The sequence below is a fragment of the Pollicipes pollicipes genome, unplaced genomic scaffold, assembly GCF_011947565.3.
Source record: "Pollicipes pollicipes isolate AB1234 unplaced genomic scaffold, Ppol_2.1 Scaffold_7262;HRSCAF=8765_pilon_pilon_pilon, whole genome shotgun sequence".
Taxonomy (NCBI): Eukaryota; Metazoa; Arthropoda; class Thecostraca; order Pollicipedomorpha; family Pollicipedidae; genus Pollicipes; species Pollicipes pollicipes.
Window position 1 is genome coordinate 3,963,145 of NW_023597055.1, and position 24,925 is coordinate 3,988,069.

At 56.3% G+C, this 24,925-nt stretch overlaps 1 protein-coding gene across 1 annotated transcript; it reads right to left on the bottom strand.

Moving 5' to 3' along the window:
- Positions 1-720: 720 nt before the first annotated feature.
- LOC119114114 (putative leucine-rich repeat-containing protein DDB_G0290503) lies at positions 721-19,678 on the bottom strand. Its single transcript, XM_037238329.1, has 17 exons — positions 19,613-19,678; positions 18,230-18,477; positions 16,190-16,295; positions 15,683-15,769; positions 14,492-14,550; positions 13,173-13,268; positions 12,472-12,645; positions 9,420-9,434; positions 7,777-7,957; positions 7,146-7,286; positions 6,564-6,695; positions 5,669-5,809; positions 4,895-5,020; positions 3,594-3,764; positions 3,166-3,279; positions 2,661-2,751; positions 721-740 (listed from the first exon to the last, which is right to left on the bottom strand). Exons 1-17 carry the CDS (start codon positions 19,676-19,678, stop codon positions 721-723), a joined length of 1,968 nt encoding a protein of 655 aa, XP_037094224.1.
- Between the last annotated feature and the right edge of the window lie 5,247 nt (positions 19,679-24,925).

Below are 24,925 nucleotides of genomic sequence, written 5' to 3' on the forward strand. Positions count from 1 at the left end.
TGCGCGTCCCGACCAGCGGGCAGGGAAGCAGCGCACGTGCATCCCGGGGATCCAGGCGATCTAGAAGCCGGGATTGTCGTGGAGTGCGTTTCGGGGCACTCCAGGACTCGGACAGGGCGGGGCGGGGTAGGGGTGAGAGGGAGGAGGCGTGGTGCGAGAGATGCTGAGCACGGCGGGTAAGGGCGACGTCAGCTAGTGACGCTGTGACACCCGGACAGGCTCGGCTGTGTGGAGGTGCTAACTCAGCGGCTGGGCGGTGCCGTCGGCGGCAGCGGCGTTGCGGGCGCGAGGCTTGGTGAGCCGAAAGGAGGAGTCGCGGCGTGGCGGACTCATCGCTGCCGGCTCCGTGGGATCAGCTGATCGGAGACGTGTCAGAACAGCTGGCTGGCTCAGACACGGGGCTGAAGAGTTACCCGGTCCAGCCGCGGTGCTGAACAGTCAGCCGGGCAGACGGTGAGCTGGCTCAGATCTCTGAGGCTGACTGTGACTCGAGTCGATCAGCTGACTGAACAGCTGGCCAGGCCGAGTCGCTGGATCTGGTTGTGACTCAGGGCGGTCAGCTGATCACACGATCGGTCAAATCAGCCTGTCCGGAGTTCCGGCCCGTCAGCTGATCTGAGGCAGCACGTGTCGCCCTTCTGACCCGTACTGAGGCCAGCCGTCTGCTCCGTCCGGAGCGGGTCCGACCGGCCTTCACACACTCCTCGCCTCAAGTCCAGCTTAGTAGTCGTCGATGTAATCTGCGGAGCATGGCGCACCTGTCACCGTGTCATATTGTGACTGCGGCGGACGACCTCAGGTTTGATTCTAAGCGATTCACTGCAGCTATGAGCCACGGGGTGATCGTGGCACGTGCTCGTTGAGGCAGAGCACGACGCAAAAGAGAGGTTTATGGCCCATACGAAGACGCAGGGGCCCATAAGCTTACTGCACACATCGTGTCAGAAGAAAACAATGACAGTAAATTCTGGAATGTCTCCAGATATGATTTACAGTTACACCAACGCTCAGTAGTCAAATGCCATCACCGTACACCAGAGTGCCTCCCTGTGACCCAGCTTTGTCCCGTCGCGTGTCTGGTCAGGTGTCCGCTCCTCGGCCGGACCCGGTCAGCGGGCGGTGAGGGGTGGTGCCGAAGTGACACACCGTGCGGCCCCAAGCGCGGCTCCGGTGGGGGTGGCGGCAGCGGCAGTGAGTGTGCTGCGGCGTCTGGGCCGGGCCGCGGCCGCGCGCGGCTCGGGGCGGCACGGTACCGTCTCGTCAGGTGCGGAGGCCTCGCGCTCCTGGAGGGACCGTCTAGGGCTCGTCTCCGCCTCCGTCAGCCGCCGGGGTTTCGCCTTCGCCTCCCTCCTGGCCTCCAGCATCTGCTCCCTCCGGCTCGACGTCGCCTTCCTTCTCCGGCTCCGCAGCTGATGGCTCGTCAGGCGCGCCGGCGTCTTCCTTCTCCGACTCTGCAGCTGCTGGCTCTTCAGGAGCGCCAGCGTCTTCCTTCTCCGACTCTGCAGCTGCATCCTCCTCAGGCGCTCTGGCGCCTCCTCCCTCTTCGCCGTCCTCACCCTCTCCCTCCTCCTCTCCTGCTCCTCCGCCGTTCCCGTGCTCTCCGTCCTCCCCGCCCTCCTCGCCGTCGGCGTTCGGTCCGTCCTCAGGCGCCGGCGCCGCGTCCCCTTGCTTCTTCTTCTTGTACGCTGGCGTTCAAGAGCGCGAGCTTAGCTGAGCGAGTGGGGACGCGCAGGCATGGGCCAGCTAAGCGCGGTGAGTGGCCGAGCGGGGCGGCGGAGGTCAACAGCGGGTGTGGCCCGGCGGAACGCCGTGTTGCGAAGCAAAGCTCAGCACAGCAGACGTGCACCGCCGAGTAAAGTTGCGAAATCACACCGGCAATACCGGTGAGCACTGTACAGCACAAGGAAAGGTACAAAGCGAAGTGGTAAAGGGGTGAAGGGGTAAGCGGCCGGAGAGCAACTTTGTTTCTGACAGCCCATTTACTGCCATCTCCATGTGGTTAACAGGAAATAAAAGGTGAACATGTCAACCTTCTGCCCTAAATATTGCTTTGTAAGCCGCAATATCCGCATTGGGGCCCCCAAACCCAGAGGTTTGGGCCCACCACGGACTGGATTCACCAGATTAGATTTGGATTTGGGTCCCCCAGTAAGTTGGGTTTACCACAAAAGCAGCAGATACTCGAATTTCGTGGAAGCCCCTAATCCCCGAGCTGTAGCCGAAGGCGTGAGTTACTGCCGTCCCCCGGCACCCCCGGTAGTCCTGGTACTTCTGGTACTCCCCCGTAACTCCCGGCACTACTCCGGTGTCCCTGGTACTCCCCCATACCCCGGTACTCCCGGTGCTCCTGGTACTCCCGGTACTCCCCCGGTACCCGCTGCTCTCCGACCGCTGTACCATCTTCCAACGGGAGCTTTATGATCCTAGCCAGGCGAAGGCACACGTTGGCTGGCCGTACCGGCTGTGCCAACTCATTTGCACAGCAGGGAACATTTAGCCACAGCGAGAAAGAACCCTCTGGTTTTGCGACAGAAAAAGCGGCAGGAAGAGGTTCGACACACCATCTTAAGCAGCGCCAGCACATCAAGCATCCTTAACCGGAGAAGAGCGGCAGCACGTCCTGGTAGGTGTACACACAAGTTCATGCAGCGTGGCTCTACCTCTGGGGTGTTTGATGCGCTCTTTGAGATCCCTCGTCTTGGCGTCCAGTCTCTCCACATCCCGCTTCAACACCTCCGTCTCTTGCTCGCGCTGGGGGCGGAACGGGTGGTCTAATGGTCAGAATCCTCCCGCCAGATTACTCAAAGGCGTGCTGGGTCAGTTATGCATGCATGAGCACGGTGGCCTGCTTTTATCGAACTATTCACCTAAGCCAACAAAGGAGCGGATTGACGGGCGTTGGTCGTGTGTTTCATTACGGCAGCTGAAAGGCAGAGCGAGGGAGGAGAACCTTAGCAGTAAGCAACCAACGAGCGTGTCTTTTCTTCCTAAGGGAGGACATTAGACATACAATGACGCGTTCTCGCCATGAAAAGGTAGACTACAGAATCGAAAGAAAAATCATTGACCTTGGCTTAAGATAACCACAATTCCCTCCGACGAGAAACGTGGAGAACGAATGATCGCCTCATTCTGGCAGCCGACGATGGTCAGCGTTTCACTTACCGTTCTCTTCTCATCCTTAACCTTTTCGCCGAGCGTGGTTTTGATGATCTGCACGGCCTCGGCGAGCTTGGTGACGGACGTTTGCGTGTCGTCCACGTCTTGCTGCACGCGAGCCTGTGGACACCGGCAGGTTTCACTGAAGCTGGACGAACGAGCCCATACAGACGCATTGATGCTGACAGACGTCATGCAGACTAATCTGGGCGGCGTTGTGGATGGGCTTTCCTGCGTTAAAGCGAGGCTTTGCGACAGAGTAAGACTCACAAAAATTCTGTATCACTGCGAATGGTGGTGACTGAAATGTAAAGCCAAAAGAAGATTCCTGATTGCCAGATTACGGAGTTATATGCAATGAAGAGTTGCGGCGACCAACTGCGGTCGATATTGACGTTGGAAGGGCGCGGGGGGAACTAAACCATCGGACTCACCAGACTGGTACCCCCGCCGCTGTCCTCTGAGCCCATCAGGCGGCCGAGGTCGCGCCGCAAGTCCTCCACGTCCTCGGTCCTCTCGCGCGTCTCCTGCTCCAGCTTCTTGTTCAGCCGCGACTCCGTCTCCTGTAGCTGCTCCTTCACCTCGGCGATCTCGCGCGGACACTCCTGAGGAGTGGATACGAGTGGACAATGAGCGCTCCTGAGGAACGGTGACGCCTGAGGAACTGTGACGCCTGAGGAACGGTGAAACCTGAGGAACGGTGACGCCTGAGAAACGGTGACGCCCCAGGAACGATGAAACCTGAGGAACGGTGACGCCTGAGAAACGGTGACGCCTCAGGAACGGTGAAACCTGAAGAACGATGACGCCTGAAAAACGGTGAAACCTGAGGAACTGTGACGCCTGAGAAACAGTGACGCCCGAGGAACTGTGACGCCTGAGGAACGGGGAAACCTGAGGAACGGTGACGCCTGGGGAACTGTGACGCCTCAGGAACGGTGAAACCTGAGGAACGGTGACACCTGAGAAACGGTGACGCCTGAGGAACGGCGATACCTGAGGAACGGATACTAGCGGGAACGATCACTCCTAAAAAGTGGACGCACCTGAGGTACGGAACCTTCTGTCAAACAGCCTGCGCTGAGAAAGCTTCTTTCGTGAGGAAGCATCACTGAGGGGGGCAGACGCCTTTGGCGAACGACTGTGAGGGAAATACTGGGAAACTGTCACTCCTGAAGAAAACGTCTTGGAGCACTCCCTCCACGACATGCTCTTGTATGTGAAATGACCACCTCTGGCAAAAGTGGGCACCCCGGAGTAACGGACACGTGCGGAGGCCAGATTCTCTTGAGGAGAAGGCGCCAGCTGAACAGACACGGGCGAATTCCAGACACCGTTGACGAGCAAGCGCTACGATAACATAAAGCCAACTTAACAGACGACGAGCAGATAAAATATGGCCTAAAACGACCAGCATCACAAGCAAATTGGCACAAAATGCGAGCCTCAACGAACGCACCTTCCGGAAGGATTTAACTCAGCAATTATCTCCACGCAACCCTGGACCGAGGTGGTCTTCTTGCAACTTGAGACATATCTGCCAACTCTTGACAGACATGCGATACGAGACGCCTTGTTTAACCTACCGGAGAGCGTCCGTTCGCGATTCCCGCCTACAACATGAGGCTGCGGTCGAACACCTGGGACCATTACAACGCTGGCACCGTCCAGAGACTCTGGCCGAGATGCGGCACCAGCCAGACGCTTCCAGTCGCAGCCGGCCCCTCGCTCTGACCTTGACAGTATCCTCCAGCTGGTCCACCTGGCGCTTCATCCTCTCCTGGGCGAACATCACCGAGTCCATCTTCTGCGTCAGCTTGTCGCCCATCATGTTGCTCTCGTTGTCGTCCGACCGCTCCGCCTGTAATGGCAGACCGTTACCACCTCAGATGGGACAGAGCTGTAACGTTGTGTTTCTGATGGCAGGAGGTCGCTATGATACTGTGTTTGTGGCCGCACGCATACTCAGGTCCGCTCAATGCATGTCATATGTAACCAATAATCATTTCGTCATGCCATATGACTAGTTCGCGTCGTGTCGAGGGGTTCTGTTGTTGGGCGCTCTCGAATCGCTTGCAGGTTGCCCTGTTATGGGTTTAATCAGTTGTCTATTATTATCTTATCATTTTTTGTTCATCATTTCATCAGTTGTTTATCATTTCTGACATCCATTTACGCTGATATTCGTTTTGATAAGGGCATGCAGCCTGAATATCAGTGCACCTATCTTTCCGTTCTCCTGGTTGCTCTACGCGAAATAAGGCTGTTAGTACTGCCTTATCCATAAACATCCATTTGTGTTTACCTGGAGCTGGCGGCTAACTCGGTCTGCAGCCACCACAATCGATACGACCTCTCGCCTGTTGCACGAGGGTCTGGCGTGGCAGTCTTTGTGCTGCTTTCTCCGATCGATAGTGACCTGATAACCTGATTGGACGGCGATCCACAACCTGATTCTGTGCTGTGACCTCTAGCCTTGTGACCTCTAGATAGCGCCGTGACCTCTGACCTGCTTCAGCTTGTTCTCGATGACCTCGTCCTGCTGTTCGACGCGCGTGCGGAGCTCCGCGATCTTGGTGTCTACGTCCGCAATCGACTTGGCCATCTGCTCCCGCACGCCCTCGTTGTTCATGTTCTGGAGACGCTCGATCTGGGAACGGGACACTGTCAGCGGGCGGACCGCAGCGGCAGGGCGATCAGGCAGCCGTGGGCGCACTGGCACGCAGGGAGCGAGTCCAGCGACACTTGCTATCCTCGGATGATCTTAATTATTGCTGGAGGCCGCGGTTTATATAGTCTTGACGCCTCAACCGCCGTGAAGTATTTCAGCACTGCTGTTCAAACATTGTGCAATACCGTGCCTAAACACAAGTTGCATAATTTTCCTGACGTTATGCCATCTATTTTCAATGTATACAATGAGCAACTGTAAGCTTTTCCGAACGAGACGTGCGTCCGTTGCTGTTGGCCTCTATGCCCGATTATCTCCGCCACATTACCTACCCCTGGGGCAGTCCAGACGCCGGTGGGTTGTCAGTCCTGACGCCTCTGGCTAATCTCCCCTGCTGTTGACCTCGCCCAGCGTGTCCACCTTACCTCCTCTATGGGCAGCCCCGGCGGCGGGCCCGGCTGGCCTCCCCTGCTGTTGACCTCGCCCACCGCGTCCACCTTACCTCCTCTATGGGCAGCCCCGGCGGCGGGCCTGGCTGGCCTCCCCTGCTGTTGACCTCCGCCTCACTGTCCACCTTACCTCCTCTATGGGCAGGCCTGGCGGCGGGCCCGGCTGGCCTACCTTGCTGCTGACCTCGCCCACCGTGTCCAACTTACCTCCTCTATGGGCAGGCCTGGGGGCGGGCCCGGCTGGCCCCCCTTGCTGCTGACCTCTGCCACCGTGTCCACCTTACCTCCTCTATGGGCAGCCCCGGCGGCGGGCCCGGCTGGCCTCCCTTGCTGTTGGCCTCGCCCAGCGCCGACTGCAGGGAAGCCATGCCGATGCGGAGGCGGTCGCTGATGTCGTCCACCTTGGCATCCATCACCTGCCGGCCCGTGACGGCGACGTCAGCAGCCCAGAAGAACAGCATAGGCGGAGCACGCGCAGCGCGTGCCAACGCGCTCGCAGCGGCCTGTCTGGTCAGGCGATGACGCCGGGTGGAAATGAATTATGGGTTTTCATTGGGCTTATTCGTCCGATAGGTACATCGTTTGAATACGACCGAGGCAGGCGTCGCCTCACGCTTCCCGCAGCTCAGCTCAGTGCAGCGCAGACATCAGCTCACTTATCTGATCTGATCCCCCATCTGATCAGTTCATGGCGCTGGACGAACTCGACAGACGCAAACGCACGGCACGCTGAGGTCGGAGCTGTGGGATGAACGGACTGTAGCCCAGGTGTAGAGGTATCTGTGAAAACAGCCCCTTCCCCCAATCTGCCCATCTCAGCCTAACAATCATCCGTACAGGGCAGTGCCGCGCTAGCTTCAGCTAACCTTCTCCAGGTTCTCCCGCTCCTGCTCCTCCTTGGCCAGCTTCTTCTCCGTCTCCAGCTTGTCCTCGTTGAAGCTGCTCTCCAGCAGATTGAGGCCGTCGTTCAGCTCCTTGAACCGCTGCCGGGTCTGGTCGTGCTCCGCCTGCGATACCGTCAGGTCAGGTCAGGCCAGGACAGGTCAGGTCAGGTCAGGACGGGTCAGAACATGACAGGTTGGATAGCATCATCATTCGCGTCTTACTTGTACCATGGCAACAGTTTGTTGTGGATTCAGGTGGAGACAGACAGGCTAACACACGCCACAGATCATCTCCTGTAGGATGTGGTGGTGTCAGGTGGGGTCAAATCGAACTGCGTGGGAAAGTACGAAGCGATGTTTACTCGAGCAATCGGTAAGTTAAACAAATTTATAGACAGATCCATCCGATATAATCGGAGCGTGCGGCCGTACTTAAGACTGATAACACGAAGCCTGACATGAATACATGAATAGCGATCATTGGTCGTGAGAATTTTGGTTGCTGTGCCTTTTAACGTACATGAAAACACAACAAAACATGCCCGTGATGTGCATCATTTGACGATCGGATCGACTGGTACATCAACCGGCAGCCTCGTCCTGCCGTCCTGACCTCGGTCATCTTGCGAATGCCGTTGAGCCCCTCGTCGCCGTACACCTTGATCTCCTCCAGCTTCTTCTCCACCTCGTCGCGCAGCGCCTTCTCGCGCGTGGTGCGCGCCGTCACCTCCTCCTGGAGCGAGGTCTCCAACTGCTTCACGCGCTCTCCCGTCTCGCCGCGCATCTTGTCCCCTCTGGCGAGCGGCGCGGACACGGCCGCACGCCGGTTAGAGCGGGCACGTGTGCTACCATCTACATGCCAATTGCCACTACATGCTATGTCTGCCATGCCCTACGCGGGCATGGCGGACGGCGCATGACATGGCGAACATGGCATGACATGGCGGACATGACATGTCCGTGTGTGTACGCGGTCATGGCGGTAAGCGCTGGGGTACGCTGTCCCGCTGAACGGGAAACGGTAGAGTGAGTGAAACAAACTGACCGCGAAGAATACGCGGGATGGGCCACCATACACGTGATGAGTTAGTCGCATACAGTTTGTGGAGAAAGAGGGATGAAGGATCACGCCTGTCTGCCGCGACCTCTGGCGGACCGGAGGGGAGCTGGTGCTGGAGGGAGGGCGGCAGCAGACTACCGTCAGAGATGGTTGGCCCGGGCCAACGCCCCGAATGGTGAGCCAGCCGACACAGCGACCGATAAACGATGTCGGACTCATGCATCAGTGCTGGTAGAAGTGGAGAAAGACGTGAGTGCGCTTCGAAAGAGCTGGACCAGGTTAGCTGCGGCAGAGTTCACATGTCGCCCAACCCATCTAGAGGATTCCAAAGTTAACCCCGCGTCTGGCGAGGGAGCAGTGTTCCGCGCAGAGACACGACGCGCCGGCAGCATTGCCACCGGGCGCCTTCTGCGCAGGCGCGCGCCCGTCCGCCCCTGGCATGTCTGCTGTTCCGCACGACAGCGCCTTACAGCGCCGTGTCGTGGCCCGGCGAGTTGGGCTCGCGTCACTACAGCGCGACCACGGAAGCAGCGGCGGTGAAGCTCCCCCGGCCGACGCCTGGGTAGGACAGCTCTCGACCCGTGCTCACATCTGCCGCCGAGTGTTCTCCCTCGAGGCAGTGTGGTGCGGTGGAGTGCGGGTGGCGGCGTGGTGGTGGGGTGGTGGTGGGGGCATCGAGGTCAGGGAGCACCTGGCGGTGCTCAGTGGGTCCCGCTCGCGATTCGTCGGCGACCGGGATCCCGTGCTTGGCCTGCGCTCAGGACAGGCAAGGCTGGCCCTTGCTTGGCTTGGCCCGTGAGGGGCTCTCTCATATACACCGCCGCTGCGGGGAGTGGACAGTGAAGCCGGGGTCACAGTAGAGAGGGAGACCACGCGGGCTAGGCTGTCGCCTGCCGGACGCGGCCGGCGCAGTTAGGAAAGGAAAATTCAGCGATGAGGAGGGGACTGGTGGCGTCTCAATCGGAGCTAAGGCGGCCGTCACTGTTTTCTGTGGCGGTAGGCACATCGCTTCGGCCCCACCGGGCTGGTGAGGTGGTGGGCAGCGAGTTATTTGCGAGAAACACTCCAGTCGGTGGCTGTTTTGGCGTAAGCGCGTTCTCACTAATGAGCTCAACGGCAATGCGAAAGCCAGTCGGAATAGGCACAGCGATGAAACAGACAGCCGCCACGCGTAACAATTCAGCAGTAGGCTTTACCCGCCATCGTCGTTCCTGAAAATCAAGGACACGTGTCATTTCGGCACGGACAGACAGCTTCCAGTCACGCGCAACCAAGCTGATCACGCGGCACGTGTGACAGGACCATCCAGACAGCTGTGTGGGCAAGTGGCTGGGAAATGGCTGGGAAATGTTTAATTCATCCGCAAATACCCGTAATACTTCTGATATACTGACCACCGTTTGCGTTGCGTCGCCCTGGGGTGCGTAGCCCCGAGCTACCGTCCCTTATGCGTTACGTTTCAGTGGGTCGTATCGTACTAGCTGTACGGTCGATTCACCATGGTTTTCCCCATTCGACTCACGTTTAGTGCCGAGCTCCATGTATGGACGGTTGGCCGGCAAGGAATAGAACTGCATAGTCCTGACCGGGCCCTGGTCCCCTGAACTGGGCTACCCTTGACCGGACCATGACCCCCTGAACTGGGCTACTCTTGTCCGGACCATGACCCCCTGAACTGGGCTACCCTTGACCGGACCATGACCCCCTGAACTGGGCTACTCTTGTCCGGACCCTGGTCCCCTGAATTGGGCTACTCTTGTCCGGACCATGACCCCCTGAACTGGGCTACCCTTGACCGGACCATGACCCCCCTGAACTGGGCTAGTCCTGACCGGACCATGACCCCCTGAACTGGGCTACCCTTGTACGGACCCTGACCCCCTGAACTGGGCTACTCTTGACCGGACCATGACCCCCTGAACTGGGCTACTCTTGTCCGGACCATGACCCCCTGAACTGGGCTACTCTTGTCCGGACCCTGACCCCCTGAACTGGGCTACCCTTGACCGGACCATGACCCCCTGAACTGGGCTACTTTTGACCGGACCATGACCCCCTGAACTGGGCTACTTTTGACCGGACCATGACCTTCTCAGCTTCACCGACGTACCCTTTGCCCTTTCCCTGCACGCTCAGTTTTACAACGAGCTGTATGCCTTTTCCTGCCTGGCGGTTATTTGGTTGTCGCCGCCGTGCTGTTACCCTGCCCAAACGGCTTTTAGTATCGAGCTCAATTCCTTTTTGTGCCCGCTGGACGTCACATGGGCGACTTCTGGCTTTCCCTGCCCGCCGGCCGTGCGGCAGTTTGCCAGCCGTTACCACAACACACGGCCGGCCGGCACTGGGTCATCAACGATGGTCCGGCCGGCTTATGGCGGCGGCGCAGGGCGGCATGCCACTGGGCCGACGAGGTCACGGTCTGCACCGCACGCCCGTCCCCCCCCCCCCCCCTCCCCCCAGCGGTGCGGTCAGGGAGCTGATACCATCACCAGTGCTTTGTTGATGTTCAGACGGGGTTCATACGAGGTCACGGTCCGAACCGCACCCCCAGTGGTGTGGTCAGGAAGCTAATACCATCACCAGTGCTTGGTTGATGTTCAGGCGAGGTCCATACGAGGTCACGGCCTGCACCGCATCCCCGGCGGTGCGGTCAGGGAGCTGATACGATCACCAGCGTATGGTGTGCGTTTAGACAGGTTTTCCCCGCCTGGGGATAATGAATGAAAGCCGACTAAAAACTTGAAAAGATAATTATATGAGGTTATGATATGTATTGGTTTTTAATTCACTATATGGGGCCTTCCATTGAGGGCCCACTCATTTAAGAGGAGGTGTTTTTTATGGGCATCAAAGCAGACTGGACGGGAAAAGCACCTCCATTTTACAAAGCGAAGCCGAGCCACTGTGGCGAGTGGAAATGAAAAGTGTGTGCGCTAGAGGAATGCCATATTGACTCTGACACGCTGCCTGACCCCAAACCACGGCGGGTGTCGCTGGTCCGCACCCGCGTGTTGACCCCGTCTCCGATGTCACAAACAGACACCATCATACTAGCAACCTGCACGCTAACCTTCGCGTTGTAATTTGTGTGTGAAAGGAACTCACTAGGGACTTAAAGTGTTTTCTGTGCTCAGTTCGCGGCGCTGAAGACGTCGGGTGGACGCTCGCTATGTACGTACACCAGCTGTTTGCTAATGGAAAGGAGCAAATAACTGCTGGACCGACCCAGTGCTACCGCGATGGCTTCATGATAGAAAAAAGGAGGCATAGCCTCAGGCGGATGCATTGAAACTGCTCACAATTGTTTCAGCAAGTTTTCCTGCGAAAATGTCAGGGAAGGTTGAGGAAAACATAGGAAGCCTCAGTTTTCCCCAACGGGCTTGGGAAATGCTTGGGGTTTCCAATCTTCCCCGTTCAGCCTGCCGTCGGTCATCGCTTGGGGAAGCTTCGAATTTTTCCGAGCTTCCCCGATGATCAGATGTCATATCTGCTTGGGGAAGTCAATTTAGCGCGAAATCGCCATGGACAGTTTGGGTAACGCGCCAGACATCTCGCTTTGGAATTATTAGAAAACGGGCCGGAACAGGTTGGGAGTTCCAACTAAAGTTTCCCACTTTAAAGTTCCCACTTTCGGAGCTCATCACGGTCGTTCCACAGTCGGAAAGCTGGGCAGCGGTCGGAATAGCCCGGATGGGATCGGACCGAAATTGCTGGCTGGACCTGCACTTGCGATTGCGCGTGTCTGTGAGTTCCCACCGGAAAGACGTGACCTTTTACGTTCCAAACGTTCCAAATGGGCTTTAAAATGTGTGCGTTACGAGTGCTTGCGTGAGGAGAGGAAGGCATTTTGTGACTGATAGTGGCATGCGGTGGAATCCTGCGCTTTATCAGCTCGGCTTCGGTGACCACACCTCGACGGATATGGTCTGAAACTGATTTTACTGCAGTATAGCCGGGATTTTGCACAGAATATATGCGTATTTGACTGTATAATTTTGATGGATTTTCCAAATTATCATGATGGCGCTCGTACCCACACTTGAAGGCACAATTAGCTTACTCTATCCAGGGGAAGCAGCCCAATCTCCGTTCAGACAGCTAACTGTAACAACACCAAGTGCCATCCTGTAGCAGTATCCTGCTTATTACACCTCATTCGCAAGCCACCCGCCTCTTGCCCCGCAGACCCTCAAAGACTCCAAAGCCCGGAATGCTGCGTTCGTCCGAGCGTCCAGTACGTCGACTCACTGTTCCTTGAGCTTGCGCTCCAGGTCGCTCTGCACACTGCTGATGGCCATCTGGAGCCGCTTCTTCTCCGAGTCGGAGAGTGACGCCATCTCCTTAGTCTTGAGCTCCAACTCGCGCAGGTCGTCCTCGCGGCGTCGCTTGATCTCGCCCAGCTCGGACCACAGGTCGTTGATCCTGCGCCGCAGGTCGGGTCAGGTCAGGTCAGCTCAGGTCAGGTCAGGCAGCCCACCGGTGCGCAATGGTAGTGAGTGCCGGCGGACGAATGCAGATGTCATCACCGTGCGCTGAACGGCGGTGAACTGGGAGCGACATGACGGCAACAGCGTGATCGTCTTAGTTCCGTGGCACGGCACGTATGCGGGCATTCCAAGACGCCACGTGTGCGGGTACTCCAATGCGCTATTTAAATCGTAATTATTTGTGTAACTGCTCGTGAACTGCTGTCAAACAACTGCTGCAAACTGTCGAACGTGACTGAAGCGTCAGAGCGGTAAACAAACAAACAAAAACAGGAGAACCACCCCCATCACACGCCGTTGATGGCTGTTGTCATCCCTTAGATACCAAACAAAACGCAGAATGGCAGCGTGTGCCACATGTGAATGTGCCGTCTCTCCCCGCTGTTAGCAGGCTCTGTGCGGGCTGCTGGCGTTTCTCTGGGTCGGGGAGAGCGGCCGGCTCGTGGCTCATCCTCCGCTCACCTCTCGCTCTGCTGCTGGTCCACCATGTCCCGGTTCTTGGCGTCGTGCACCAGGCGCGAATTGACATCCATCACGTTCTGTTGCAGCTTCACCACCCTGACGACACACACACGGCACCGTCAGGCCCCTGACGATGTGGTCACGCTTCGACGCTCGCTGTGGGGAAAAGGATGCACCGCCAAACAGCGCTTGATCGTTCTGAAAATCTGAAGATTGGGGTCGGTGTACGGGATTGTTGGCGAGTTGTTCAATAACAGCTCGCATGGCTAGGTAACACAAGTCAGAGTTTTGGTGGCGAAGCGCGAGGCGCCAGACCGATCACAGCTTTGTCAAATGTTATCAAAACTCAGTTTGAGAAGAATGGCGTCTGTGAGTTGTGGACGCAGTCAGATAAATTCGGACTTCCCGTCTTGCTTGAGATAGCAAAACAACGGCTGTCCTATCGGACATCAAAACATGCATTTAAGAAGCTTCGCTGGCGCAGTGGGTTCTCCTCTTGTCGCAAATAATCCGAGAATGCCAACACCGGTGTGAGGCCCGATGCCGAGGAAGAAACAATCGCAAATGTGGCGCACACGCTACATTCAGTGCCAGGTCAATAGCGAGCCGGTGTGAATAATAGAAAATCGTGTCGACAAACGGAGCCGGAACCAAGGGAACGCGGGATACAGACGTCACAGCGTGAAGCGGCGGTGACACGGGGCTCTTATCGCCCTTCGGTGTAATGCCGCGCTTACATTTCGCCCGTATCTATCACCGTATTCGCTTGACCGATGCTCTTTGAAGCGGCGATCAATAAACATTACCGATTTTCACAAGCGATATGTGCGGTATTTTGCCTGTTGAAACGCTCAGACCATCATGAAAAATAAATTGCAGCTGGACATTTTTATGAACAAGTGAATGCATTTGAATAGCTGAATTGGTGCATCTGGCGAGTACGTTATGGAAAGGCATTATGTCTATTGCAGTTCATCGATTTTGTTGATCTTAGCACGAATAATGATCACGGCATCCACGGCTATGAAACTACAGCGTTTTTGCGGAGCTTTAAGATCGCCCCCTCCTCACGTTTCGAAAACTTTAACATTTCACATAAAAAAGCACTTACCAAAACAGGCTAATTAAAATACGTATGAGCCTTCAACGCTGCGTTTGCTTCATTTGCCACGCCTCATCAGTCCTCATCTTACCTAATGGCCTGCATTTTGCATTACGGCACAGAAACACATGCCGCCTCATCCTTGCGAAACTGAAAGCGGACAGCGAATGGGCGATGCGCAAGTGCACACGCCACGTCAGACTATCGCCGTGCTTACTTTCCCTCGAGGGCCATGGCGACCGAGTTGTTCATGCCGCCGCTGCCGGAGCCCCGCATCTGGCGGCATCCAGGGGAAGGAGGCACGGTCAGGCGCTGGCGGTGGTGGGTTGGTGACGCGGCGTGGAGTTATTAGCTGAGTATGGTAGCCTGGTCAGTTGTGTGCGCCGAGTAGAGGCTCATTTACCGCCGCACACCATCCTCGATTGATGAGCAGTTGGGGTCGTGGCAGCAGCGCCCGCGGTAGTGACATGCCCTTTCGGAATTGCATTATGTCAAAGCGGCGAAACGTTATGCTCAGCCAAAGAATCTCTGGAGAGTGTTATACCCGGCAGGGTCCGTGTTATGCCCAGCTGGACGGCATTATGCCCAGCGGGACCTGTGTCATGCCCAGCAAGAGATGTGTCATGCCCATCCGGACCCGCGTCATGCTCCGCCGAAGCCGTGTCATGTCCAGCGGGAGCCGTGTCAAGCCTGGAAGGAATTGTGTCATACCCAGCAGGAGTCGTGCCATGTCCAGCAGGGCCCGTGTCATGTCCGGCGGGAGCCGTCTTACGCCCAGCCGGAGCCGTGCCATGTCCAGCAGGACCCGTGTCATACCCAACAGGAGCCATGTCATGCCCAGCAGGGCTCGCGTCATGTCCGACGGGGGCCGTGTTATGCCTAGCAGGACCCATGTCATGCCCAGCAGGACCCGTGTCATGCCCATCCGGACCCGCGTCATGCTCCGCCGAAGCCGTGTCATGTCCAGCGGGAGCCGTGTCATGCCCTGCAGGAATTGTATCATGCCCAGCAGGAGCCGTGTCATGTCCGGCGGGAGCCGTATTACGCCCAGCCGGAGCCGTGTCATGCCCAGCGGACCCGTGTCATGCCCAGCGGAACCGTGTCATGCCCAGCGGACCCGTGTCATGCCTAGCAGGACCCGCGTCATCCCCAGCAGGAGTCGTGTCATGCCTAGCAGGACCCGTGTCATGCCCAGCAAGGGATGTGTCGTGCCCACTAGGACCCGTGTCATGCTCCGCCGGAGCCGTGCCATGCCCAGCAGGAGCCGTGTCATGCCCAGCCGGAGCTGTGTCATGCCCAGCAGGGCTCGTGCCATGTCCGGCGGGAGTCGTGTTACGCCCAGCCGGAGCCGTGTCATGCCCAGCCGGAGCGGCCTCAGTCCCCGCCTGCGCGGCGCGCCGCGACTCACGTTCTTCCTGGAGCCCTCCTCCATGAGGCGTCCCTGCAGCTTCATCGTGTGGTCCACCGCCTGCACGTCACCCTGGAGGGTCTCCACCTGCGGCGGCGGCGGCGGCGGACGGTCATCAGGCCGGGACCACAACCCGCACAGCCGGCATCAGATAACACACAGCTGAGCTGCGCGGCAGCCGCCGACAGACGCCACTGAGCTTCGTAGTGTCGACATTGCACGGGGACTAAAGTAAGGATCTGAGTTGAATGGTCGACATCCCTTAGCATGTCAAGAGCGACCGCAGAACAATATTTTACCCCATGAGGCTAGGTACAGAAATTATATAGCTGAATTGTCCACCATTCGTCATCACGGTGTCACTACAAAACAACCAGCGGCGGAGCAATGCCCAGCATAGCCATGTTCAGTGTGCGGTAAGAAACAGGCAGGACCCGACGGTCACTCATGTGGTGCTTCTGTTGCGGGACGCGCGGGCTGCGCCAGCCGGAGCTGGTGATACCGCACCTTCATGTGCAGGTCTCGCACGTCCTCCCGCAGCGAGTGGGTCAGTCGATCCATCGAGTCCTTGGTCTGGTTGAGGCCGGAGACCTCGTGGCGCAGCTCCTGTAGCCTAAGGGTGGCGCACAGGGGCTTCAGGTCAGGTCAGGTCAAGTGTGCGCATCTGCCCGCGGCTTGGCGCTCGCTTTGATAATTGCTTTGATAATTCACGTACCGTCTTCATGGTCCACTACCCAGGCCACCTAGCACCAAATAGTCATGGTGTATACCTCCCCCCCCCCCCCCTAAAAAAGTTTGTACATCACCCGTCATGGTCTCACTCAGCCAAGCTCCGAATCTCTCTCGGCGACGGCCCACTCATCACTTGGCCATGATTTATCCTAACCTTGAGTGGCATAGTTTCCTATTCAGTAGGGTGACTTCAGCCGCTGTGTTCGAAAAAAGTGGACAAAATCCGGGAGAACCTGTTTGCTGGCACATTCTGTGGGGGGGGGGGGACTGAGTAATTTTTGCAGTTCGGCACGCTCATTTTCGGAAACTACTTTTTTTGTCCACGGTTACACCGCTCCGGTGGCCCGGTCTCACCTGGTCATGGTCTGTCTCTCCCTCACCATACCCACCTGACCATGGTCTGTCCCTCCATCACCACGTTTTCACCTGCGCACGGTCTGTCCCTCCCTAGCCACGAACTCACCTGGCCATCGTCTGTTCCCCTCGCTCACCACTTTCTCACCTGGCCATGGGCTGTCCCTCCCTCACCACACCCTCAACTGCCCACGGTCTGCCCCTCCCTCGCCTCCCTCACCTGGCCATGGTCCGTCCCCCCATCATCATGTTTTCACCTCCCCACGGCCTGTCCCTCCCTCATCACACCCTCACCTGGCCATGGTCCGTTCCCCTCGCTCACCACACCCTCACCTGCTCACGGTCTGCCCCTCCCTCGCCTCCCTCACCTGGCCATGGTCTGGTCTCGCCGCTCCATGGTCTCGCCGCTGTCTCACCTGGCCATGGTCTGGTCTCGCCGCTGTCTCACCTGGCCATGGTCTGGTCTCGCCGCTGTCTCACCTGGCCATGGTCTGGTCTCACCGCTCCATGGTCTCGCCGCTGTCTCACCTGGCCATGGTCTGGTCTCGCCGCTCCATGGTCCTCGCCGCTGTCTCACCTGGCCATGGTCTGGTCTCGTCGCTCCATGGTCTCGCCGCTGTCTCACCTGGCCATGGTCTGGTCTCGCCGCTCCATGGTCTCGCCGCTGTCTCACCTGGCCATGGTCTGGTCTCGCCGCTGTCCTCACCTGGCCATGGTCTGGTCTCGCCGCTCCATGGTCTCGCCGCTGTCTCACCTGGCCATGGTCTGGTCTCGCCGCTCCATGGTCTCGCCGCTCCATGGTCTCGCCGCTGTCTCACCTGGCCATGGTCTGGTCTCGCCGCTCCATGGTCTCGCCGCTGTCTCACCTGGCCATGGTCTGGTCTCGCCGCTCCATGGTCTCGCCGCTCCATGGTCTCGCCGCTGTCTCACCTGGCCATGGTCTGGTCTCGCCGCTCCATGGTCTCGCCGCTGTCTCACCTGGCCATGGTCTGCCGTCTCCGCCGCTCCATGGTCTCGCCGCTGTCTCACCTGGCCATGGTCTGGTCTCGCCGCTCCATGGTCTCGCCGCTGTCTCACCTGGCCATGGTCTGGTCTCGCCGCTCCATGGTCTCGCCGCTGTCTCACCTGGCCATGGTCTGGTCTCGCCGCTCCATGGTCTCGCCGCTGTCTCACCTGGCCATGGTCTGGTCTCGCCGCTGTCTCACCTGGCCATGGTCTGGTCTCGCCGCTGTCTCACCTGGCCATGGTCTGGTCTCGCCGCTGTCTCACCTGGCCATGGTCTGGTCTCGCCGCTCCATGGTCTCGCCGCTGTCTCACCTGGCCATGGTCTGGTCTCGCCGCTGTCTCACCTGGCCATGGTCTGGTCTCGCCGCTGTCTCACCTGGCCATGGTCTGGTCTCGCCGCTGTCTCACCTGGCCATGGTCTGGTCTCACCGCTCCATGGTCTCGCCGCTGTCTCACCTGGCCATGGTCTGGTCTCGCCGCTCCATGGTCTCGCCGCTGCTCGTCATGACTGCGCGCTCCACGTTCTTGGTGTGCGTCACCAGCGACTGGATGGCGTTGCGACTCTCCTTCAGCGCCGCCTCTGTGCGGCCCAGGCGGTCGTCCAGCTCGGCCATCTTGCCCTGGGTGGCGCGCATGGCCATCTCGAGCCGGCCGCGTGTGTCGCGCTCCTCCATCAGGCTGTGCTCGTTCTTCTTGACGTTGACCTGCGGCGGTGTGGGGGGGGGGGGACATGCAGGGTCATGGCCGGTTGCAGTAGTGGCAGTCAGTTTCAGCTGAGTTGCCGTGGTCGCAGCGCCGCTGGTGCGGAGATTGGGAGAGGGGGGGGGGGGGGGGACAGGCGGCACTACTCCGTCCGACACCGTCAGCACCGCTGGCATGCCCAGCGCGCTCCCATTCCGTCTGGGGTGTCAGCCTGGGGTAAGTACGTGGTCCTTAGTCTGATGGAGTCCTCGTCCATGAATCTGACTTCGAAATTTTGTGCGATTGTGGAATTATGCTTTGTGATGGCGGCCTGAGGTCCTTGTGCAGGGATCTAAGTCTGAGGTTGCGTGATGATCACTCCCGCCACGTTTTTGTTTAGTTTAAGGTCATGTACATGGACCCTAGTCTGAGGTCTCATTGTCAACGAGCCCCTGTCAGCGATCTCCTGGTAACCATTTTCGTTCTGTCCACGGGTCGCAGTCGGGGCTTCCTGTGCGGAGACGGAAGTCTAAAACTAAAGTTGTCCAATAGTTTTCTTTGTTCTTATAGAATAATATAACAATATGTACGTATATAATATATACCATAACAACATAGTGATATTAATAGTTTTACTTGTTCATTTTGAGGTGATCTTGTGACCCCCTCCCCCGTTCCAGAGATCTCAGTCTGAGGTGTCCCTGCGACCCTCTCCCCTCTCCAGAGGCTTCCTACTTCCCATGGATAAAACCCCATATGTTAACTATTGGCCGTTTTGCGTGTTTGATGTCCTCTGATTCGTCCAGTCATGCTGCATTTGGTCATTAAAACCATCAGCTCAAATTTTACAAGCTTTTAGCCCATTCTTTGAGCTAAAAGTTTGTGCAAATTTGAGCCGTTGGTTTAAATACCTGAATTCAAGATGAGAAGACGAATCGGATGACATAAAAAACGCAAAATGGCCAGAAATGAACATGTGGGGTTTTACCCTTGGACGGCAGAACTTGGCTATCACAGCAGTCGTATCCAACAAGATGGTGTGATTTTTATCAAATACAGACATGGACATAACCAATATTTTAACCGATAAGAGAAGGACGATGCAGATAGCATAACAATACGAAAACAGCATAGCGGCAATAAAAGGTCGTGGCCTACCTTGGTGTCCTGCTGCATTCGCATGAGCTCATCCAGAAGGGACCGGTTGGCTTGCTCAGCGGCCATTAGGCGCTGTTCTAGGGCATCAATTCGACGAGCTGTCGACCCAGGGGCGGAGTTAGGCCAAACTTGGTTAGATTGGTCAGTCTGAACACCAGAACAAGTCTTGTCAGGCGAAGTTAGGCAAGAGGAAGCTGGATTCGATGAGAATCAAGACCGGGTCAAACGGGCTGTCCGCAGAATGGACGAATTCAGGTCTGGTCTAGTTCGGCGGACGAAGTCAGGTCAAGTCGAAAGAGATACGGAAGGTTTAGCCTGTTCTGGACAGATCAGGCCAAAGGGGTGGACGGTGCAAGAGGAACAGTGATATGTCAGGTAGCCTCGGGTCAGGCCAAGTATGATCAAGGCAGGCCGTTGAAATATTTGTCTGTTAAGCAGATGTGACGCAGTGTTCATATGTGTGAGACATTCATTCATTTCAGCTCAGACTGAATCAACCCTGGCCATTACACCAATCCGACCGTTCTCCACCGTAGGCAACATCGCTAATCAAAATCACGGTTTATCCATGCGTCATCGGTTCATGCCAGGCTACTTCCTTTTGGATCACGGATAGGACTACGGCACTAGATCGGGCACTAGATCAGGCATTGTAGAACCAGAGGATCGATTGAACACATTCAGGTGCGTTTCGTGAGGCCGAGTCTGGTGGAGTCGCTTGCTCGAAAAGGGTCAAAGAGAGGTCAATCAGGCCACGGCAGGTCAAGTCATCTGCGAAATGGTACAACTTCGTATTCGTTGACACCAGCTCCATTTGGACGATGCATGTTCATGTTCATGTTCATATTTATATTATATTATATTATATTATATCATTATATATATATATATATATACATATATATATCATATTATAAGTCTGTGAGCGTAATGTGATGGAACTAAAATACGATGGATAACGAGCTGGGGCAACAGGTGCATGCAAACGACTTTTTCATATATTTTGAACAGTACATAACCAAGTCTATATAGATCTGAAGGTACTAGCGATGTCACGGGGGTCAGATGTGTGAAAGGAGATGACAGAGACAACCTTCCAGGAATCGAGGAAAAACAGAAGGCTACAGAGGTGTTGATGAGATGAAACAAATGTGGTCCAATAGCAGGGAAATATTCACGTAAGGTATGCAGTGCTACGCCATTAAATTCAACCGCCCAGGATGATAACAGCTCGTTTATAGCCCTCGGTAGTTCAGGCAAAGTCCCAGGACACAGCCTTAGACTGACAGGGGTCACACACGGTGGCCTGAATGGAAGATGAGGGCCGCCCGCTACCAGTTCGGCAGCGAAGCGTGGGCCGACAGAAGTGAAGTGCCGATTACAGTAGGCCTTCTCTACCGCCATGTCCTCCTCCCACCTCCTCGCTCACCGTGTTACTCTCCCTCCCTGCCGACATCGGCTGTAAGGACAGCACGCTCTCCGCTCTCCGTGTTATTCTTCCTCCCTGCCGACATCCGCTGTATGGACAGCACATGCACCATTCCCCGTGTTCCTCTCCCTCCCTGCCGTCATCCGCTGTAAGGATAGCACGCTCTCCGCCCTCCGTGGTACTCTCTCTCCCTGCCGACATCCGCTGTATGGACAGCACATGCACCATTCCCCGTGTTCCTCTCCCTCCCTGCCGTCATCCACTGTAAGGACAGCACGCTCCCCGCCCCCCGTGTTCCTCTCTCTCCCTGCCGTCATCCCCTGTATGGACAGCACACGCACCATTCCCCGTGTTGCTTTCCCTCCTTGCCGTCATCCGCTGTAAGGACAGCACGCTCCCCGCTCTCCGTGTTCCTCTACCTCCCTGCCGACATCCGCTGTAAGGACAGCACGCTTATGGCTCCCGTGTTACTCTCCCTCCCTGCCGACATCCGCTGTAAGGACAGCACGCTCTCCGCCCTCCGTGTTACTCTCCCTCCCTGCCGACATCCGCTGTAAGGACAGCACGCTCCCCGCTCTCCGTGTTACTCTACCTCCCTGCCGACGTCCGCTGCAAGGACAGCACACACACCATTCCCCGTGTTCCTCTCCCTCCCTGCCGTCATCCGCTGTAAGAACAGCACGCTCCCCGCTCCCCGTGTTCCTCTCCCTCCCTGCCGTCATCCGGCGGCAGAGCTCGAACTCCACCGCCCACTCACCACTGCCCACGTCCTGCACAGGCAAGGCGGGCGCTGGGGTCGGCTGGTAGAAGTTGTTGGCCGGCGCTCGCTGCTGGAAGCGCGGCGCCCCGCCATTGCTGCCCAGCCCCGGCAGCGAATTGGGGTTCCCGAACATGCCGCCACCCTTCCGTACGCTGAAAGAAGACGAGGACGTCAAACCCACCAGCCAGTGCGGCCATCACTCCAGCGGTTCTATCCCAGGTGCGCGGTTGTGGTCCTGGGTGCGACCAGGCATGCTTCACGCGAGGTAGTTTGTTACTAACGTGTCTGATGTCCTGGACGAGTTCTGTTTGTTTAGTCCTCCCGGTTCGATGTGTAATATGAGCTTTGTCGGCTTGTTATCCAAACCAAACTTTTCACGACTGAACATTCGCCAAGACAAAAACACGCATTCTATGTCAAATAGAATTCAAACGCAAGCACTGAAACTTACACCGCTGAAAAGGTGTAATTCACCGACACACTTCAGGGGTGGGTGCGCTTGTCAGTCTGTGGCTGGCTCTTGTGATGGGTGTGTTACAAATGCCTTCGGTGACGAATACAGGGGACTAGTATCACCACCGATGGCTCTGGCAAGCGCAGCTGACTCCTGGGTCGCCGAAACTTTGCACTGGTCAGGTCATTTTGATCACCTTTCAGGCATGAACAAGCAGTAATGTGAGTAAACAACGGTGTTTCACCTTGAGGATGGCTGCTGCTGTCCATGTCACGGTGGTAGCGAATAAAAGGTCGCTATGTTTGGGATTCGACCCCTCAAATTCTGCGCATGCGTGGTGGCGAGGCCGCGGAGCTGTTGGTGGCCGGAGACGGCTATCCCCTGCGCTAAAGCCTACGACGCCAGGTTACTGTTGCAAGCGCAGCTGACTTACCAAGGAACTTACTCAAGGAACGCTTTAGTTAGCGTTATATTGTTTTTTTAATGTAACACGAGCTCTTCTACCTTTTATGGCCAAAGACATTTAGATATAAAGCCAATTTAACTACCGACGTTACCATAACCCTTCCGCCGTTTCCAAAAATAAAAATAAAAAAGGCAAGATGGGTTTGCTCGCTCTTCGCGGATGGCACTGCAATTGCCGGTTGGTCGCATATGACCAAGTGGTGATAGTGCTGTTAAACAGCTTTGTCCGTCTTGCGGGAATAAGACACTTCAGCCGTAAGTAAATACAACCGCAGTAGATATTGTCCGTTGTAAACTTTTTGAAAATGCTGGGTTCAAATCATTTGAAAAGCAGCCTTTTTAACATAGGAAAACATGGCGTGCCATGAAAGTATCTCGAAGAATCCATCTGATATAGATGAGACAGCATTGTAACTATTCTTCCTTGTATAATACACGGGACAATGATCACATGGATATCATAATTTGGCTGCACGCCTTTATCAAAACCAATTTCTCTAATAAATTCAAAAATGCCTGACGATCTTACTCGGTTTTTCATTTTTTAAGCTGCCTTATCTGTATGCGTACAATTCCTCGCAAATACACTTAACAACTTACGTAACTCCTTTAAGATGGAAAATGTTCGTGATACTGAAATAAAGTGGATAAAAAATCCGAGAGGCCCACGCCTGATCAAGCCAAGAACACACACGTTTACTTAGAAGTATTTGAAAGGCGTCACTCGCGTCGTGCTGCTTCACTAGCTTATTGGAAAGCGGCGAGTTCTTGCGTCATTAAGACACTTTCTCTTACTACACCGGACAGCGAAAAAGAGGGTGTCTTTCTTTGTTCTTGAATTCACCATTTATTAACGTATTATCCACCGTCTAATTACAAGGCGACAGAAGACAGCGCACGTACATGGATTACATGTTTCGCTCCAGGGGTGTAGTTCCGCAACTTGAGCTGGAAGGACTGAACCGTGAAAGAGCTGAGGCCTAGGCCCAAAGCCTTGCTTGCGGCTTGTTTTTTCTCCTAACTTTAAAGAGGGGGAGGGAGGCTGTGGCCCAAATTGGGGAGACTGACCCCCGAACTGAAAAGGAAACTACACCCCTGTTTGCCCACTTGTGAACAGATAAAAAGCGCATACTTTAGACTGCCTTCACGATCACGCCACCAAATCGGAGAACGTGATCGTCGTCCAGGTCAGTGAGGCATGCAGACGGCGCTGAGGTTTCACTGAGTGGCGTCCTAACAGTATTTGACAAGCTATGCGACATATCGTGCTGGTGTCCAAAGTGTTTGGGCAGAACAAGGCTAGCCGTTGAAACATCTGCATGTTGCTGTGAGTCGAACTCTGCCCTGGTGGCTTGACATCATCGCGCTTGATGCGCTTCTGGTGGACGTTTCTCATGACCTCTCTCCGACCTGGAACTGCAACATCACGATGATGTAGGTCAGGATGGTGGACCAAATACTGAGCATGGTGGAGCGCCGCAAACAGAACAATCCCACGTTGCCAAGGGTGTCTAGATCGCGCTCGGTCATCTTCTGGGCCAGCGCCGCCTCGCTGCCGAGCTCGGGCCTCTCCCACTCGATCTGCAGCAGCAGCTTCCGGCTCTCTCCGAGCAGATCCAGGACTTCCTGGCTCGCCTCGCACGGGCTGGACAGGGTGGTGACGGCGGAAAGCACGTACACTGTCATGACTCCGAGCTCGACCATGCCAAAGAACGTCATATGGACCATGTTTGCAATCAGTGAAATGTGGGCGAGGATGCCGAACGTCATAGACACGATCAGTTCGGCGGTCATGGCGTCGGTCAGACGGGAGAAACTGAGAGACAGACGCTTCTGAAGCAGTGTGATGCCACGCAGCCTAGCGCAGGTTGGCAGGTAGCTGCCAGTGGCTATGAGCTTCAGCTCGCGATTCACTGTCTTCAGGCCGGTGGTCAGAAGGTTGGTGGCGAGCATGAACTTAAAAGGAATCATTTCGAACGTGCAAAAGAACGTGGCATTGCTACAGGTTCTCCAGACTATGCCAATGCAGGCCATCGACAGGGTACGGCAGGTTAAAAAACCTCTGCTGATGGCCATCGCGGAAACCATATTGCCAACGATAAGCAAGACGTACACGAACCAAAGCACGATTGCTCCTCGGCCTTTCTTAAACGTGTTCGCACTGTGCCATCCGAACTCTTTCATGTTTTCCAGGTCTGCGTGAAT

Excerpts from the sequence above, each read along its gene's own strand:
- LOC119114114 (XM_037238329.1), bottom strand. The coding sequence starts at position 19,678 with ATGGCCGCTGAGCAAGCCAACCGGTCCCTTCTGGATGAGCTCATGCGA. Across the intron at positions 5,021-5,668 it reads TCGAGAACAAGCTGAAGCAG|GCGGAGCGGTCGGACGACAA; the intron begins GTCAGAGGTCAC and ends CTGCCATTACAG. Across the intron at positions 3,765-4,894 it reads AGCTGGAGGATACTGTCAAG|GAGTGTCCGCGCGAGATCGC; the intron begins GTCAGAGCGAGG and ends TCCACTCCTCAG.